General features: G+C 39.7%; 2 protein-coding genes across 3 annotated transcripts; both read left to right on the plus strand.

The window, feature by feature from the left end:
- The first annotated feature begins 524 nt into the window (after positions 1-524).
- Positions 525-4,035, plus strand: LOC116061514 (dickkopf-related protein 3-like). Of its 2 annotated transcripts, XM_031315751.2 has the most exons (4): positions 525-1,995; positions 2,271-2,445; positions 2,569-2,770; positions 3,704-4,035. In XM_031315751.2, exons 1-4 carry the CDS (start codon positions 1,843-1,845, stop codon positions 3,762-3,764), a joined length of 591 nt encoding a protein of 196 aa, XP_031171611.1. In that variant the 5' UTR covers positions 525-1,842; the 3' UTR covers positions 3,765-4,035. The 2 variants fall into 2 exon arrangements, with proteins under 2 accessions (XP_031171611.1, XP_031171613.1); XM_031315753.2 differs by lacking the exon at positions 3,704-4,035 and having other exon boundaries at positions 1,843-1,995; positions 2,569-2,774.
- Positions 4,036-7,857: 3,822 nt separating this feature from the next.
- Positions 7,858-14,638, plus strand: tectb (tectorin beta). Its single transcript, XM_031315742.2, has 10 exons — positions 7,858-7,960; positions 8,417-8,607; positions 9,758-9,909; positions 10,018-10,090; positions 10,454-10,557; positions 11,175-11,258; positions 12,334-12,496; positions 13,635-13,713; positions 14,062-14,094; positions 14,450-14,638. Exons 1-10 carry the CDS (start codon positions 7,894-7,896, stop codon positions 14,521-14,523), a joined length of 1,020 nt encoding a protein of 339 aa, XP_031171602.1. The 5' UTR covers positions 7,858-7,893; the 3' UTR covers positions 14,524-14,638.
- Positions 14,639-15,060: the final 422 nt, after the last annotated feature.

A 15,060-nucleotide genomic window follows, 5' to 3' on the forward strand; every position in this document is an offset into this window, starting at 1 on the left:
TGTGAAAAAAAGCAGCCCTCCACATTTCAATAAAAACCACTTCGATGACAGATACAGGTAACACGATAACTTTCCAGACTAAAATCCTGTTAAATCCTATCCTAGTTTTATAAACCTCTGTGTTGCATCTTGGTGTCTTATAAACCGTCAAGCTCATGGATTTATGACTCAATCCGTGAGACTATCCTCCCTCGAAAAACGCCCACATAAGTTGTTTGTTCAAGCAGCAATTACGACTTATATAATATTTACGTTAATACATTATAAACTATAAACCTTAAGAGGATTTTAGTCTGTAAAGTTATCGCGTTTTTAGGCCTCTAGTGGCTGTTATGACAGGAGCAAAAGGTGACGAAGTTTAAGAGCACTAAAGTCCTCGTAAGGAGGCAGGTTGGGGTGGTGGAATCAGTCAAACAAACACAGGACTTTCACCCAGGAGACGGGTTCGAAACTCCACACCATGATCTTTTTTAAACTCAATCAAGTAGTTTTTGTGCCTCAACCTAACCAAACTGCAGGCCAGGCTGTCCTGATTCCTTTTCAGGCTTCTCACCGATACCTTTCCACCCACTCACTCTTTTCAGGTAAAAACACAGCTGTGAAGGATGTCATAAATTACACCCACTTGTTGTGAGAAAAAGCTGTCTAGCAGATGAAATTGAGACAGTAGGAAGGTTATACACTATATCAAAGAAACCCATCATGAATGAAAGACCAACATGTTGTGGCTGTCAACCTAGCAGGTTGAGAAACGACTTCACTTTTATACTCCATGATGATATGTCTGAAGCATTTCAACAGAACAGTCTGCTAGTTATGTTCTCCTTATTTTCAAGGTATCGGCCCACTGATAGAATATTTCCAAAAGATTTCACTTTAAACAATCACCAGATCTTTTTAACGCGCAAAATCTGAAATTTAAAAATGGTGAATTTTTAAGCATATGAAGTTATTACCTTTTTTTTATTACTACAGTTGATTATTGTTGGTCTAATTTCTTTTTGACAAGTAAAAAGAAACTGACATTGTTGAAGAAAATGTGCAAAAATGAATGAACCAAGTTTGTTTATCTCGAGCAACTTCTCTCCCCTCCACTTACTCCCCTTCTCCCACCGAGAACTAATGGCTGATGGTAATTACATTTAATGAGATCATGGGGTCGTCTGCAGAGTGCACTTCTGCAAATTGCTCTCAGCATGGGGTCTGAAGTGGGATAAGGTAGGGGGCGACGGGGCAGTGGAGGTCAGGGCCAGGAGTGTTTGCCCAGTGTTTTGGGGCCGGGACCCACATTGGCTTTACCCGTCACTCAGTGAGCAGTGGAACATGTCGTGCATTTGTCTGCCTTTGTCTTCCTCATTTGTTTGTCTGGCAGAGATAACCACACAGAGGTGGTGCTCGGCTCTATTGTGTGAAGCTGTTGTCAGCCCATCACGTCCCCCCATCCCCTCCCGGCTCCCATCTCCCCTCTTTCCCTTTCTCCCTGCTCCGCGACTGGTCATTTCGCCACTATTTTCTGGCTGCAGGGGGTGATCCGGGCAATTTAGTTAATCCATTAACAACTAATTGTCTCCTCATACCCTGTTGCTTGGACAAACAGCCCGGTGGGGGATAAAGTCCAGCCCTGGTGACCTATAAATGTCACACTGGAAGAGGAGGCAGCCACTGTCACTGCATGGATCTCTGCAGTACACACTTACTGGGACATTTTGATTTGGATTTGGTGTGGAGCCATAGCCAAGTGACTCATCTTTGATTTTGCCTTGAGTCACCCAGTCTTGAGTTAATCATTTTCAGTCTCTCTTGCTTTTATATTTATTTTTATTATTAATTGTTTTGGTGGAAATGTTGGGGAATCTGTGGATGCTCTGCCTGTGTCTCTGCTTCTCCTGGACCCAAGCTCGTATATGGGCCTGGATGCTTAACATGCCTCACAGCCCCCCCAAAGAAGGAGCAAAGGCGCCTAGAGAAAGCGCTCTTGTAGCCAAAGCAATCACGGTAAGATACTAGATACTGTGTATTAATGTAATGCTTCCCTTGAATTAATTCATATTGTTTCAAGGCAGTTCTGTGTTTGTGTCGTAAAATATTTCTTCTAAAAGATCGGAAAATGTCTGTTTAAAGAAGAAAGGTTACACCCAGAATCAGTGTCACTTCTCCCATATGATAAATGTGCTTTTAATGCTTTTGCACAAGGCAATTTAGTCCCTATGTCCATGAATTTTACAAGTTTTAACAAAAGTCTCAATTTTCCCCCTTTTTTTCCTCCCCAGGCTGTGTGCGACCATGACAGGGCCTGTGGACGGGGTTTCTCCTGTGATCGACACTTTGGTCTTTGTGTTCCTCTGCGAGGGGAGGGCCACTACTGTCGCAGGGATGCCCAGTGCGTCCGCGGACTCAGCTGCATGTTTGGGAAGTGCCACCGCAGCATCCCCAACGGGCAAGAGGGTAAGGGTGCGCCAGCAAACACATTAAAACCCTGTTTATTTAAAACATGAGAGAGTGTGTCTTTTGTCGGTTTGGAGATTCAAAAACAACTGGACCTGAAATAGTTTTTTTTCCTTTATCCAGGTGCCAGATGTAAAGTTGACAGGGATTGTGGGACATCCATGTGCTGCGCTCGACACCACGGTGAGCAGGTGTGCAAGAGACGTCTGATCAGCGGGGAGAGCTGCTATGTTCCCGATGGTGGTCTGGCATTCAGCATTAACCAGATTTGTCCATGTGACGAGGGGCTACTGTGTCGAAAAGACGATGCATCACACCAGAGAGAGTAAGTACAGCGAATAAAGTTTTCTTCTGAAATGATTTACTCAGAATACCAAAAGCCAAGGCGTGATTACCAAGGCCCCCAAAAGCCTCAGGGACACTGTTTGTCAAATGGTTGTACAGCATTTGATTCATTGCAAAATTGTTGAATATTAAACCACGTACTTACAATATCAAGTGATGCAGGTCCTGCGTTATTGGAGCCCTTTGTCTAAATGTAGTTTTTAGTCTCGACACTACGTGATAAATCTAAGCAGGTTTTGAGTATGTACTGAGTAAAGCACACTCAAAACAGTCATCACACACACTCACTAAACAAAACTCTTGTTTTTTTGTGTGTGTGCGCTCTTGATTGTACACTGTTGTCCCACGGTGCATTGCACAAAGAAACGGAGGAGCTACTCCCAGCTGGAAAAAATTAAAGCAAATTATGGATGTCAGCAAAATAGCTCCAGGAACAGTTTGGAAGGCCAAAGAAAAAATAATCAATTAAATCCTTGGAAAAACATTTTGGTGACAACATTTGTGAAGTTTAATTGGCAGTTACATTCCAATGTCGTACTTTTATTTGATAGACTTTGCCACGTGTATCATTTCCTGTTAGTATGAAACTGATTTTTTTGTAGACAAGTTTATGCTAACAAACCTGATAAGCATGAAGCGTAATCAGAGGACATCTAATGGCCATGTTCCTGTTTAATCCAACTAAACTAACTGACACAGAAAACGTGGTTGGTTTCTGGGTCTTTGGGAACATTTCCTTCCTTCCAACAGAAGAGTTCAACTTGTAATAACTCACTGACCCTTTGCTTTAAAATGTTTAATGTTTTGTGTTAGTTGAAATAAATGGTGTGTTACATTGTGTGTGTGTGTGTGTGTGTGTGTGTGTGTGTGTGTGTGTGTGTACATTTCTAACCTCAGTTTGTTTTTCTTTCAGGAGAGATTTTATTTACCAGCTAGAACGAACAAGTTGGACCTGCCAAGTGGCCAAATCTTGATGCCAGCCTCAACATTAAAGCAATTTATTGTGTAAATATGTTGTATATGATTGTATATAAAGAAATGTATGTATTTTTCAAGTATGCTGTACTGCTACATGGTTCTTATTAGAGTCTTACAGCAAGGATGTTTTGTTTTTTTATTTCATTTTGTACATTTTGACAAAAGCACTACTGTATGTAGCTCAACAATGCCTTACAGTATCTTCCTCATGCCTTTAATGATCTTTGATTGATCTATAAATGTTTATTCCCCTTCAATTTAAAGAATAAAAAGAAACATTTTCCAAAAGCAAGAAGTCTGTTATTATTCAATGCTATCACTGTATTTTAAAGCTGTCAAAATCACTCCTGATCAATGAATACACATAAGCGAGATATGAACATACAGGGAGATGTTGCATATGTTTGTAATGATTATACACACAGTAAACCCAAATAAGCATTTTGTTAAAAACTGACTCTAACCCATGCAGTGCTACTCTGTTAACTAAAGTTTCCTTCATACAGAAACATCCCTTAAATTATACACATACAAACAATAAGAAAAAGTTCAGTTTGTCAACAGACTTTGAGCCACTGTAGGATGGAAAGAAAGATGAGATTTTGAGAAAAAAAAAGATTTAGTGTTATCAAGTCACAATTTTAAGAAAAAAGTAATAATATCAGAAGAATATTTTGAGAAAGAAGAATCTCAAAAATAGCTTTACTACTCCGTCATAACATTTGGCCAAAAACTTTTGGGCACACACATTGTGTTTGGAACATATTATGGACATTAAAGAAGGGAATCATGCTGCAGGAGTGGTTTAAGAAGTTCTGATACTTTTCTCAAGACATTTGTTTGTTTGTGACATTTAGACACAATCAGAATCCATTAGTTGCTGAATTTGATCGAAGCTGACTGTGGCCTCATGTTTTGCATTAAGAAGCTTATACAGACTACTTTAACATTTAGTATACATTTTACATTCAAAGGATAGATTTTGAGTGCAGTATCACTTTAAAGCTCAAAGTGGACACACTGAGCATGTTTCTTGGACCGCAGGCCACGGTTACCTAACATGGTGGAGTCTTGGCGGCTCCTGATTGTTAGCATCCACCAGATGCTGTAATGCTAGCTGTCTCCTGACCCGTTCTCAGATCGGTATCTTCCTTGCAAACTCCCCCGTCGCTCCATTCACATGCTAATCGTCTGCAGTTTGCCCCTTCAGTTGCTGGGTGACTTGAATTGTTCTGTGAAGGACATTAGTGTCTAACCTCTTTGCTATCGTTTTACAGCTCTCATCATTAAGTCTTTGCACGGAGGTTTTGGAATGGAAGTGCATGGTAAAAACAAGAAAGATTTCTAACTTTTATTGGTGCATTGAAGGCATATTTAGCTTTCCCTTGAGCAACTTCAGTTTTCCAGCCATTTTAATTTCTTAAAGCTTTAGTGCGTAACTTTTTGATATTAATTAACATCTGTTACATTCAAGCCATTGCCAAATGAGTTGCTACAAAGCTAATTAAGACTATCAGCTCCACACAACTCTCTCTGTGTTTTCTCAGTATGGCTATGTTCAGAAGATTGTGTCATCCGGTGACTTTCCCGCACAGAAACTCGAGTGAAGATAATTACCTCTTCTGAAGAGTCCATCATGTTTATTAATCCTCCGTGTCCTCCTTGCATACTAGCAGTTGCGTGGAGGAGGGGTGGTGCGTGATCACAGAAGGCTTGTATCATGTGGACGCTCCAACAGTTTTGTTGTCATTACTTAGAATTCCTCATGGGGGTGACAGAAACTACGCACTATAGCTTTAAAAAAAGTTGATTTAGAACAGATAATAAAACATGACAAACTGTCAGCTGTATACACTTCAAATTAAAGCTACTGAGGCTTTATGCTGCACGTTATTAACTGATAAAAATGATGTAAACAGGCCAATGAGGACACACGTTTCACACACATACCTTAGGCTGACGAGACAAAGGTGATATCTAATCGCACGAGACTGTGAGAAACCTTATATCACTGAATGCTGCAAAACACAGGCCTATCATCTCCGCTTAAGAACACTAGTTACTAGTGTAAGCCTCCTCTTATCTGAACTGCCATCACTTTTTGAAGGTATCCATACATGTCTGTTTGCACTATTAGGCTTCTTAAATGGTGTTCTGTTCCTGAACATTTTGTCCTGCTTGACCAAGAGGACTAATTGAAGAAACAGGGACGTCTGTTTCTCTGTCTACCTCAAGTTCTGTTATGTCTTGTTGTTAAAATCTTAAAAAAAAAAAAACAAAGTGTAAAAATGAGAATTCGTCGTTTTACGTGTCGGACAATTTTAGTTTCAGCCAAGAAATAGTCAGAGTAAAACAGTGAAATAGTTTGAAATAATTTTTTTTTACACTTCAGTATTTGTACAGATTAAACAAACAAGATATAGCATTTTAATCAGTGAGCTGGTAGGCGGATCTTGTTACCTTTAAGGCGCTGACACACCAACCCGATTATTGGCCGCTGAACAGGCTGGCGAGGTCAGTGACTCGAGTCTGTTCGGTGTGTTCCGTGCTGTCGTCAGTCGGAGGAGCCGTCGGCCTTCATTTGGGCCGATTTGACATGTTGAATCGGAAGGCGGGCAGTCGGACTCAATGACCAATCTGATTGGTGGAGTGCTAACCCGGAAATGACGAGCGGGATGAGCGTGTCTAATGCCTCTCAAAATCTGACGAAAATCTTTTAAACTGACCTTTGTCGATTTGAAATGAAGACAGATTCAGCAACTGTATGGCCTATTTCTCACTTAAAATGTTTTCAGAAACACGTTTCGGTGAACTATTTTCGTGAAATATGAGATTGTATTCCGAACGAGCCGCCATTATGAAATTCGGGAGAAGCCAGACCCACGTGACGCATTCGTCCAATCAGCTGCCGGTTTTAATTTTTTTGGGCGACAATACAGATTAGCGCCACCTGCTGTTATGGAGATGTATTACGTCTCGCGCACGCGCAGAACGTACGCTCAAGTAAGCGTCGCTTCGGTGTGTTCCGAGGCACTTTTTTGACCAACTGGGGGAGGCAGTCCTTTTCTGCTGAAGGTTGGCCGTTGGGTTGGTGTGTCAGAGCCTTTACACAGAGCCTTTTTCCTCCTGTTTCCAGTCTTTATGCTGAGCTAAGCTAACCGGCTGTAGCTTCATATCAAACATACAAGAATGGTTTCAATATTTTCCAGCCGAAACCAAATAAGGGTGTTTCCCAAATAGTCAAACTTCTGCTTTAAATAAAGGATACAATCTATGATCATACCAATTCCTACAGTATTTTGGCACTGATCAGGAAATAAACAAATATATGACGTTTTAAAACATCGGGCCCCTCCAAAAAGCTTTTAGCAGCTTATTTGGGGTTCCCCATTTCACGCGGCCTACATATGATCATTGTACCTTCTGAAATTGTGTTTAATGATACAATGATGTCTTGTGAAATTAACGAAACGAATAAAGACATTTTGTAATTATAATTTTATGTAAACTGTAACAAAGAAAGAAAGAAGAAGAAGCTACAAATCTATTCGGAACAGTCAGTCTTTAGTTGTCTGGTTACACAATGTGAGTCTGTGGGCTCGATATTAAGCTTGAAGATGTGAAGTTGTCTTCCTCTGCCACAATAATCATGCAAATGATATATGAAATACATATCCTCCTAAAGTTATAACTGTTTGATATTCACTGCATACAATTGACACATTTCCCTGTATGCCTGTCCCTAGAAAAGGTGACTTAAAGCACCTTGAGTGGTAATCCTGTGAGACGCTAGTCATTTGAAAGTGAATGTCCGAGCAGCACAGAGAGCTTTTGTGCGTAGCTTCACAATAGAGCTCTTAAACCTGCCAGAGGGGAGAAGTGGAGACGGGGGAGAAGTAGATTACTCTCACCTGTGATGGTATAAAATACCTCCTCCAGTTGTCAAGATGTTAGTTTTAGAGTCACTCATGTTGGTAGCTTGTTGAAGACTGAAGATCCTCTGACATTAGACTATTCAAAGGTGTTTTTCCTATACAGGTGAGTGTTTTTTTTAATGACTATAATCATTATATGTTGAATATTCTCTCATTGCTAACTTCTTAAATCTCTCCGCAGCATCACAGTATGGCTTCTGTCGGTGCGTTATTGATGCTTTTGCCTGTTGCGTGGACATGCTCTCCCCAAAAAGCAGGTAACATCACAACTGTACACAGATTAGTTGCTAATTATGTGCTTGTTTCATGTTACCTTCACAAAACATCCTGCAGATCCTGTGTTATTCATTTGTCAGATTCATTGGGAGTTTGACTAATGCAAGATGTAATTAACATTAACATACTGAAGTCAAGTAATGTATTTTTGTACAATGTACGACACCCTCGATTTGGTTGAGGAAAAGCTTCACAAAAAAACTTTAACCTGAAAAAAATGGAGAAATCTCACATGCAGTAAGTCTCTATATACAGAGTACATTAACTAAAATTGCAATATGGAGAAAAAAAAGACAATATTAAGTAAAAAAAATAAATAAATAAGTACATGACATAATATTGAGTGTAATAAGGGAGTTATTGGCAAAATGTTAAACTGTTAACAGTGAAGAGGCTAAATAATGATTCAAGTTTGTCTCTCTGATGTCTTATTTCAGACTATGTTATGGTGTCATGTTTCCCCAACGCCATCATTGCCAACGTCCCAGAGTGTCCTTACGGCTGGGAGATTGACCAGCTGTCTCTGGGTGGAGTCTGTTACTCTGGGATACACAGCCCAGGCTTCTACCGCTTCATCATCCCAGACCTGACACCCAAAAACCACTCGTACTGCGGCACGCAGTCTGAGGTGAGGGTCACAATAACTGTAGTATCTAGCCATGGAGAGGAGGAGATTTATTTATTATTAATTGGCCCAGCTTCATACATCTTCCTCTGACGATTTTGCCACTACCCCAATATAAAGAAGGTGAATGGAATTAGTTTGTGGTGCTTCAAACAATGAACATTGATGTTTGAAAACCAGAAACAATGTTGCTGTTTCTCAGGTTATGGCAATTATAAGATAAGATAATAAAAAAAGACAAAGATAAGCTCAATGTACATGGTAATGCCTACAATACAGCAACAAGTCATTTTAAAGAAAAAATAAATAAAATCAAGACAGTAACAAAAAAAAAAAAGAAAGAGAGGAGGAAAAATACAAGAAAATGAAGACAAACAGCAAACCACAAAGGGCACTCGGAGAGCCAAGGCATGCTCTGTCACGTAATGTTAACAAAAGTGTGAATTCCCAGTCAGGAAGTCATGTTTCCAATTATTTCGACACCACATGAAAGGTGCTGTAGGTAGGATTGTGAAGATCCAGGACTTAGCCAAAAAATGTTAACATCGACAACTTCTCAGTCCCTCCCCCCTTTCCGCTAAAGCCCAATACGGTCTCCTAAGCCCCTCCCCCCACAAGGGAGAATGAATGCGTATGCATGAGCAGTGATTGATAGCAGTGAATTAGGGAACTTATTAAGTCACAAATTCTTTCTAACAATACGGATGATAAAGGTGTCATTTGTCCCGCCCTAACAGGTGCAAGAACACAAACAGTGGACTCAGGAAGATGTCAATCACTCAGTCTAACCACACCCACACAGTCCTGGAAAAGGTCCAATCAGCCACATTAACTATAAACACCTGTGTGGGTGTTCAGGGCCTTTAATGAAAGTGGAAAATAATTGTTGTATCCGGCCCATGATTTGAATACGCTTCAAAATGTAATGGGTCCTTCCTTGGCCCATGCTAAACCATTCAAGCAACTTTCATGAAGATGGGGCAAGTAGTTGTTCTGAAATCCTGCTGACAGACAAACAGCACCTTTAACCACTTAAAAAAAATCTGAACTATCCCTTTAAGTTTCTGTCTCGTATGCACGTTTTAACCTTTTAACATAAACGATTATTGATTATTGAATTCATATTCCCTCTGATGTTGATTTTTCTCCACAGTACATGCCCGGCAAAGACCCCAAGTACGTCTTCTATAACTCCATCGTGTCCAACGATACGTCGCTCACAGTCAGAAACCAGCCGGTCAACTACACCTTCAACTGCATGTACCGAGCAGCCTACCTTGTAAATAACGCAGTGTTCAGTCAAAGGTAAGCATCAATCCAAGACACGAGGCAACCACAGTTACCGTGCGGAAGAGAAGTGCATTCTAACCCAATGACTTGCAGTGTTTTTACTAAACCCTCTGCTTTTTCCAGAGTGGCTACAGTTTATGTCAACAACGGGAGTTTAGGCACTTTTAGATCACAGTTGTCTATGAATGTGTTCACGGTGAGTAGCCGCTCACAGATTCATTTTCTCCTGTGGAAGTAACATGTTGAATGCAATCATGCAATTTTCTAGACATGTTGTTTAAAGCGACACTAGGTAACTTTTCCCGCGTCGGTCCCCCTACAGGGATCTACAGGGGTCTGGCAAACTTATGCAAGTTTGCCAGATCGGGTAGCGGTAATGTAATGTAATGGACAATTCCGCTTCCAACCTGTAGGGGGACCGAAGCGGGAAAAGTTCTCTAGTGTTGCTTTAATAAATCTTGCGCGAAATGGCTGTCTGGAAAAATAAAGGTATAATTAAAAGTTATTTGGTGTACAATTATGACTTGTTACGGTCATACTTTTACTATATAATTTGTAGAATTCAAAGTTCCTGTATGCCAAGGACGCTCCTTATGTGATCGACACTTCTGAGATCGGCTCTGAAGTCTTCATCGGCATCGAGGCAAAAGGACTAAGTAACAGGTATATCGACACATTTTCCCTAAAGATACTTAAAGATTATGTTTATATTCATACAAGTATATTCATGTGCAAATGGAATGACATGCAGTAAATGTCTGTATACAGAGTAGACAGAGGAAGCATTAGGAAGATTACAGTATGGAGAAACAGAATGACAATATTAGGTAAAGTACAAAACATCAAATGTTAAGTGTAACTACAAGGGCACTCGGAGAGCGCAGATCTCCACCGAGGCATGCTCTACCCCACGATGTTAATGCAGTGGGAATTTTCCCAGTCGGGGACTCATTTTTCCCATTATTCCGCCACCGCATGAATGGAGCACAAATGCCCAATCTTGCAATGTTAATGAAAGTGATAAATAATTTGTGTATCCGCCCCATGGTTCGGTTCTGCTCCAAAATTTCATGGGTTCTTCCGTGGCCCATGCTACACCATTCCACCAACTTTCATGAAAATCTGGTCAGTGAGTTTTCCGTAATCTTGCTGACAGACAAACAAACAAGCAGAGAAAACAAGCCGGAAACATAAGTGAGTTTCACCGTCATATTCCTGTGCAGGTGGATACCGCTCGATTTCTAACCCATGTTTTTATTGTCATTTGCTGTACCTCTCAGATTCAAAGTTGTTATAAACAACTGCTGGGCCACTCCTACTCCTTACTCAACAGACAAGAAAAGGTGGAGTCTTATCATTAACAGGTACAAAGTAAAATATAAAGTCCCCTTCTGCCTCAAAATTGAGTTAACTATATGAACTTGAATCATTTGTTCACAGTCTGCCCATGTGTTTTAATGTAATTAATTCCTCCGAGTTGTAATAAAAAAATCCTGTATGATTTTTACAGTGTAGTTAGTATCACATTGCCAGACCTTCCTCCACAGCGCTGTGGAGGAAGGTCTGGCTAGTCCACACAGCATTCTGGGATGGGAAAAAAACGTGCCTTGGTTTATTGGCATTTTTTTAAACCAATCACAATCATCTTGGGCAGCGCTAAGTGCCACACAGAGCAACGGCGCCTCTGCAAAATAGCCTCGGGGAGGAACTTGTTTTTGGTGGAACGTGTGCGTTCAAAAGTAGTTTTAGTCGTGCAGCAGAAAACTCAGATTCAACAGTCTAGCTAGCTGTCTGGATTTACCCTGCAGAGATCTGAGGAGCAGTTAACCATAGTCCTCAGAAATCCACCGAAGTTTAGAATGCCAACACAAAGAAAGCTGAAGGTAACGGACATCCGGTGGAATTTCCGGCAGCCCCTGAACAATCCCGGAAGTGGAACGTCGTGGATATAGACTAAAGGTGTTGAAATTAATCAAATAATCACTGCATCGAATCGTGGACATGGACGATGCTGCATCGATAATCGGCCGGGCCATAATCGATTATTTATGTTTACAATTTAATGTATGCCTAACAACCTTGATGTTTACATATTCTGTTATGTTTTGCACATTCAGGAAGTGCCATGTGCTCAGTGCTGTAGTTTTATGTATCCAATTTATTTAGTATTAGAGCACTGCAGAATGTTTGGTTTTTGAAGCTTGAAAAGCTATGAATTAAATATCCTATATGGCTTTAATAGAAAAATGTATTTGACGCATCGTGATGCATCGAGATATCGAATCGAATCGCTGACATGATAATCATAATCGAATTGGGAGATCAGTGAAGATTCACACCTCTAATATAGACTATAGTAGATTTAGTTGAATGTGAAAGAATACCTCTCCAGCAGATTCGACAGAACTGTAGGTTAAACAGTTTTTTGTCTTCCAACAGCTGCACCTCCGACCACACTGTGACTATTTTTGAGAACGCCAAAGACAGCCGCTCCATGTTCAAGTTCAACTCTTTCCGCTTCCAACGGCTGGAGAAGGTTTCCACCGTCTGGCTTCATTGTGAGGTCCAGGTTTGTGACGGAGAGAGGCTCGTCTGTCAGCCAGTGAGTACAACACTTTGATATCATATCGAACATCAAACCACTGTGAAACTCTATTGATTTATCTTCTTTCTTTCTCTCCAAATACAATCAAACTTTTCCCCTTTAGAAATATCACATACAGTATGTGTTATGATTATATGGCATCAGTTTCCAGTGGTGGAGAGTAAGGAGGTTCATTAATCAAGTACTGTACTTAAGTACAATTTTGAAGTACTTAACTTGAGTATTTCCATTTTTTGCTACCTAACACTTCTACGCAACATTTCAGAGGTAAATATTGTTCTTTTTACTCCATGTACATTGAAATGTAATTATATGGCAGACACTTTTGTCCAAAGCAATGTACAAATGAGGCAAAATCCAAGTCATGACAGCATTATTTACTTTATTAGATGCATGTTTTCCATTTGTTTTTTTTTAAACATATGAAAAGCTTTTAATTCAATCAGTGGTTACCAACCTCTTTTGGCTTGTGAGTTTTAGGTAATTCAAATTGTTAAACTTCAGAAGAGGTATAATTACCCAATTTTTCACAGCAATACCAACAATTAGAGAAAAGTCCAAAGAATGAATATAGATTTGAGTCGTTTTGTGGTTGTTTTGTATTCTTTACCCTCCCATTAATCATCTCACGACCCCTTTAGATTTAACTTGTGACCCTTTGGAGGGACTTGCGCCCCAAGGTTAGGAACCACTGACCTATCTAACTGTGTATAGTTAAAGCTAGCTCCACCTCAGTCAACTAAAAACCCTGCCAAAGCACTGATGCAAGAATATCAAAAATCTAATAATGTCTTATGTAATAATTTATCAGCCATAGGGGATATTTTAATGCAGAATGAGTATGTTTACTTTTGATACTTAAAGTACATTTAGGTGATAACACGTCTGTACTTTTACTTGTAGAATTTTTAATGCAGGACTTCTACTTATAATGGAGCATTTTTTAATTGTGCTATTTGGTCGGTTGCCTGTGGGAGGGAGGAAATAATTTGAAGCAGAGTACAGTGAACAACCTCAACTTTAATAGAAGTTTAACAGAAGTTTATCCTCCCAATCGGTTTGGGATGTTATGGTTATTCTTAGTTTAATTTGACAAAAATTAAACTCTTGTTTCCTCTTTTTCTCTTTCCTCAAGGCCCCCTGCTCTGTCAGAAGTCTGTCATCGGAGGCTGAGCCAAGTGGAGGGATCCTTACTGCCGAGTTTCACATTAAAGGTACAATACAGTACCCCCATGTTGCCTATACATCCTGAGGGGTTTTGAACTTCTCACAATATTAAACATCCATTCCAAAGTTTCAAGACGTTTAAAAACGCTGCCCTTAACATCATTCTGCTCAGTAAAAGTCAAACATCCAGGTGAAGTTACAATAATTAAAAAAAAACTGTTGGGGGACTTTAAATAAATAATAAATAGCAAACTGTAGCATTACTATTTCCCCCTCTTTCAAATTAAGAGGCTCCAATAGCTGACTGTTCAATTCAAGGTACTTTATATGTTGTTTTTTTTGTCTTTACTGTATAAGCTTTTATTTTGTATTATGATGTCTATATCTCTTGACAGGAATTGATTCCTCTAATAATGGACACATAAAAGGTAAACAAATGTGATGCAATGATAACTGTGATTGAAATTGTATTTGAAGTCTAATATTTAGAGCCGTGGCCAGGATTTTATAACTACTGATATTTAGTTAATTCAGTTAAATGTTCAATCACGGTATATTTTCTTCCTTAACATGGTGATTTGAATGCTGTTTCAAAGCTTTCTCTCTACCAGAAATCAAATTCTGATGGGAAAATACTTTATTAAATTATTTGTTGACCTATAAGTCATAAAATTGAGAGAACATGAAGTCAGTGCTACTTACGGCTCAGCTAATCCTGTTGAAGGTTGGCTTTTCGTCGACATTTGATCCGATCTGTATTTTCTTTGCCTTTTTCCACCACAGGCACTTCACTATTCATCCTGCTGGCGGTCCTCATAAACACATGTTGTGATTTAGTGAATGGATCAAGAATGTAGTAAAAACTCATCTTCATGCCAACCCACACTCAAATCATTATCGCACACAGATATTATATGTAATTAGCACATTTATTGGATAAACTTTTAAAATGTCACATGCATTGCTTCACTGCTTTCTCCAATAAAGATTAATTGACATTTTTAAAGAAGATCCTTGTCCCTTTTGTTTTTAATTATGTACAAACCTTAAAAACCTCTTCTGGGAATCCTCACAATGTTGGTAAATAAATAAACTATTTTATTCAATCCAGAAATTAAAATCAGACTCTCAACATGGCAGCAACACAATAAACATAAATCAGATGTCTAAGCATACTTTGATATTTTTTCAGATTCTAGAACATACTGCGTGCAAGTGCACGATGCTCGAGCGTGATGTGTGAACCGTTCAAAAACACGAGACGAGAGGCTCGCTGGCGCCTCACATTCCAGATATCTAGCAGGCGAAATATCTAGAGCTGTCAGGATATTGTCTGGGGAGCTACAGCCAATGAGAGCACAAGACACAGGCTGAAGGGAAACCAGAGGGAGAGG

The sequence above is a fragment of the Sander lucioperca genome, chromosome 22 (assembly GCF_008315115.2).
Source record: "Sander lucioperca isolate FBNREF2018 chromosome 22, SLUC_FBN_1.2, whole genome shotgun sequence".
NCBI classification, from domain to species: Eukaryota; Metazoa; Chordata; class Actinopteri; order Perciformes; family Percidae; genus Sander; species Sander lucioperca.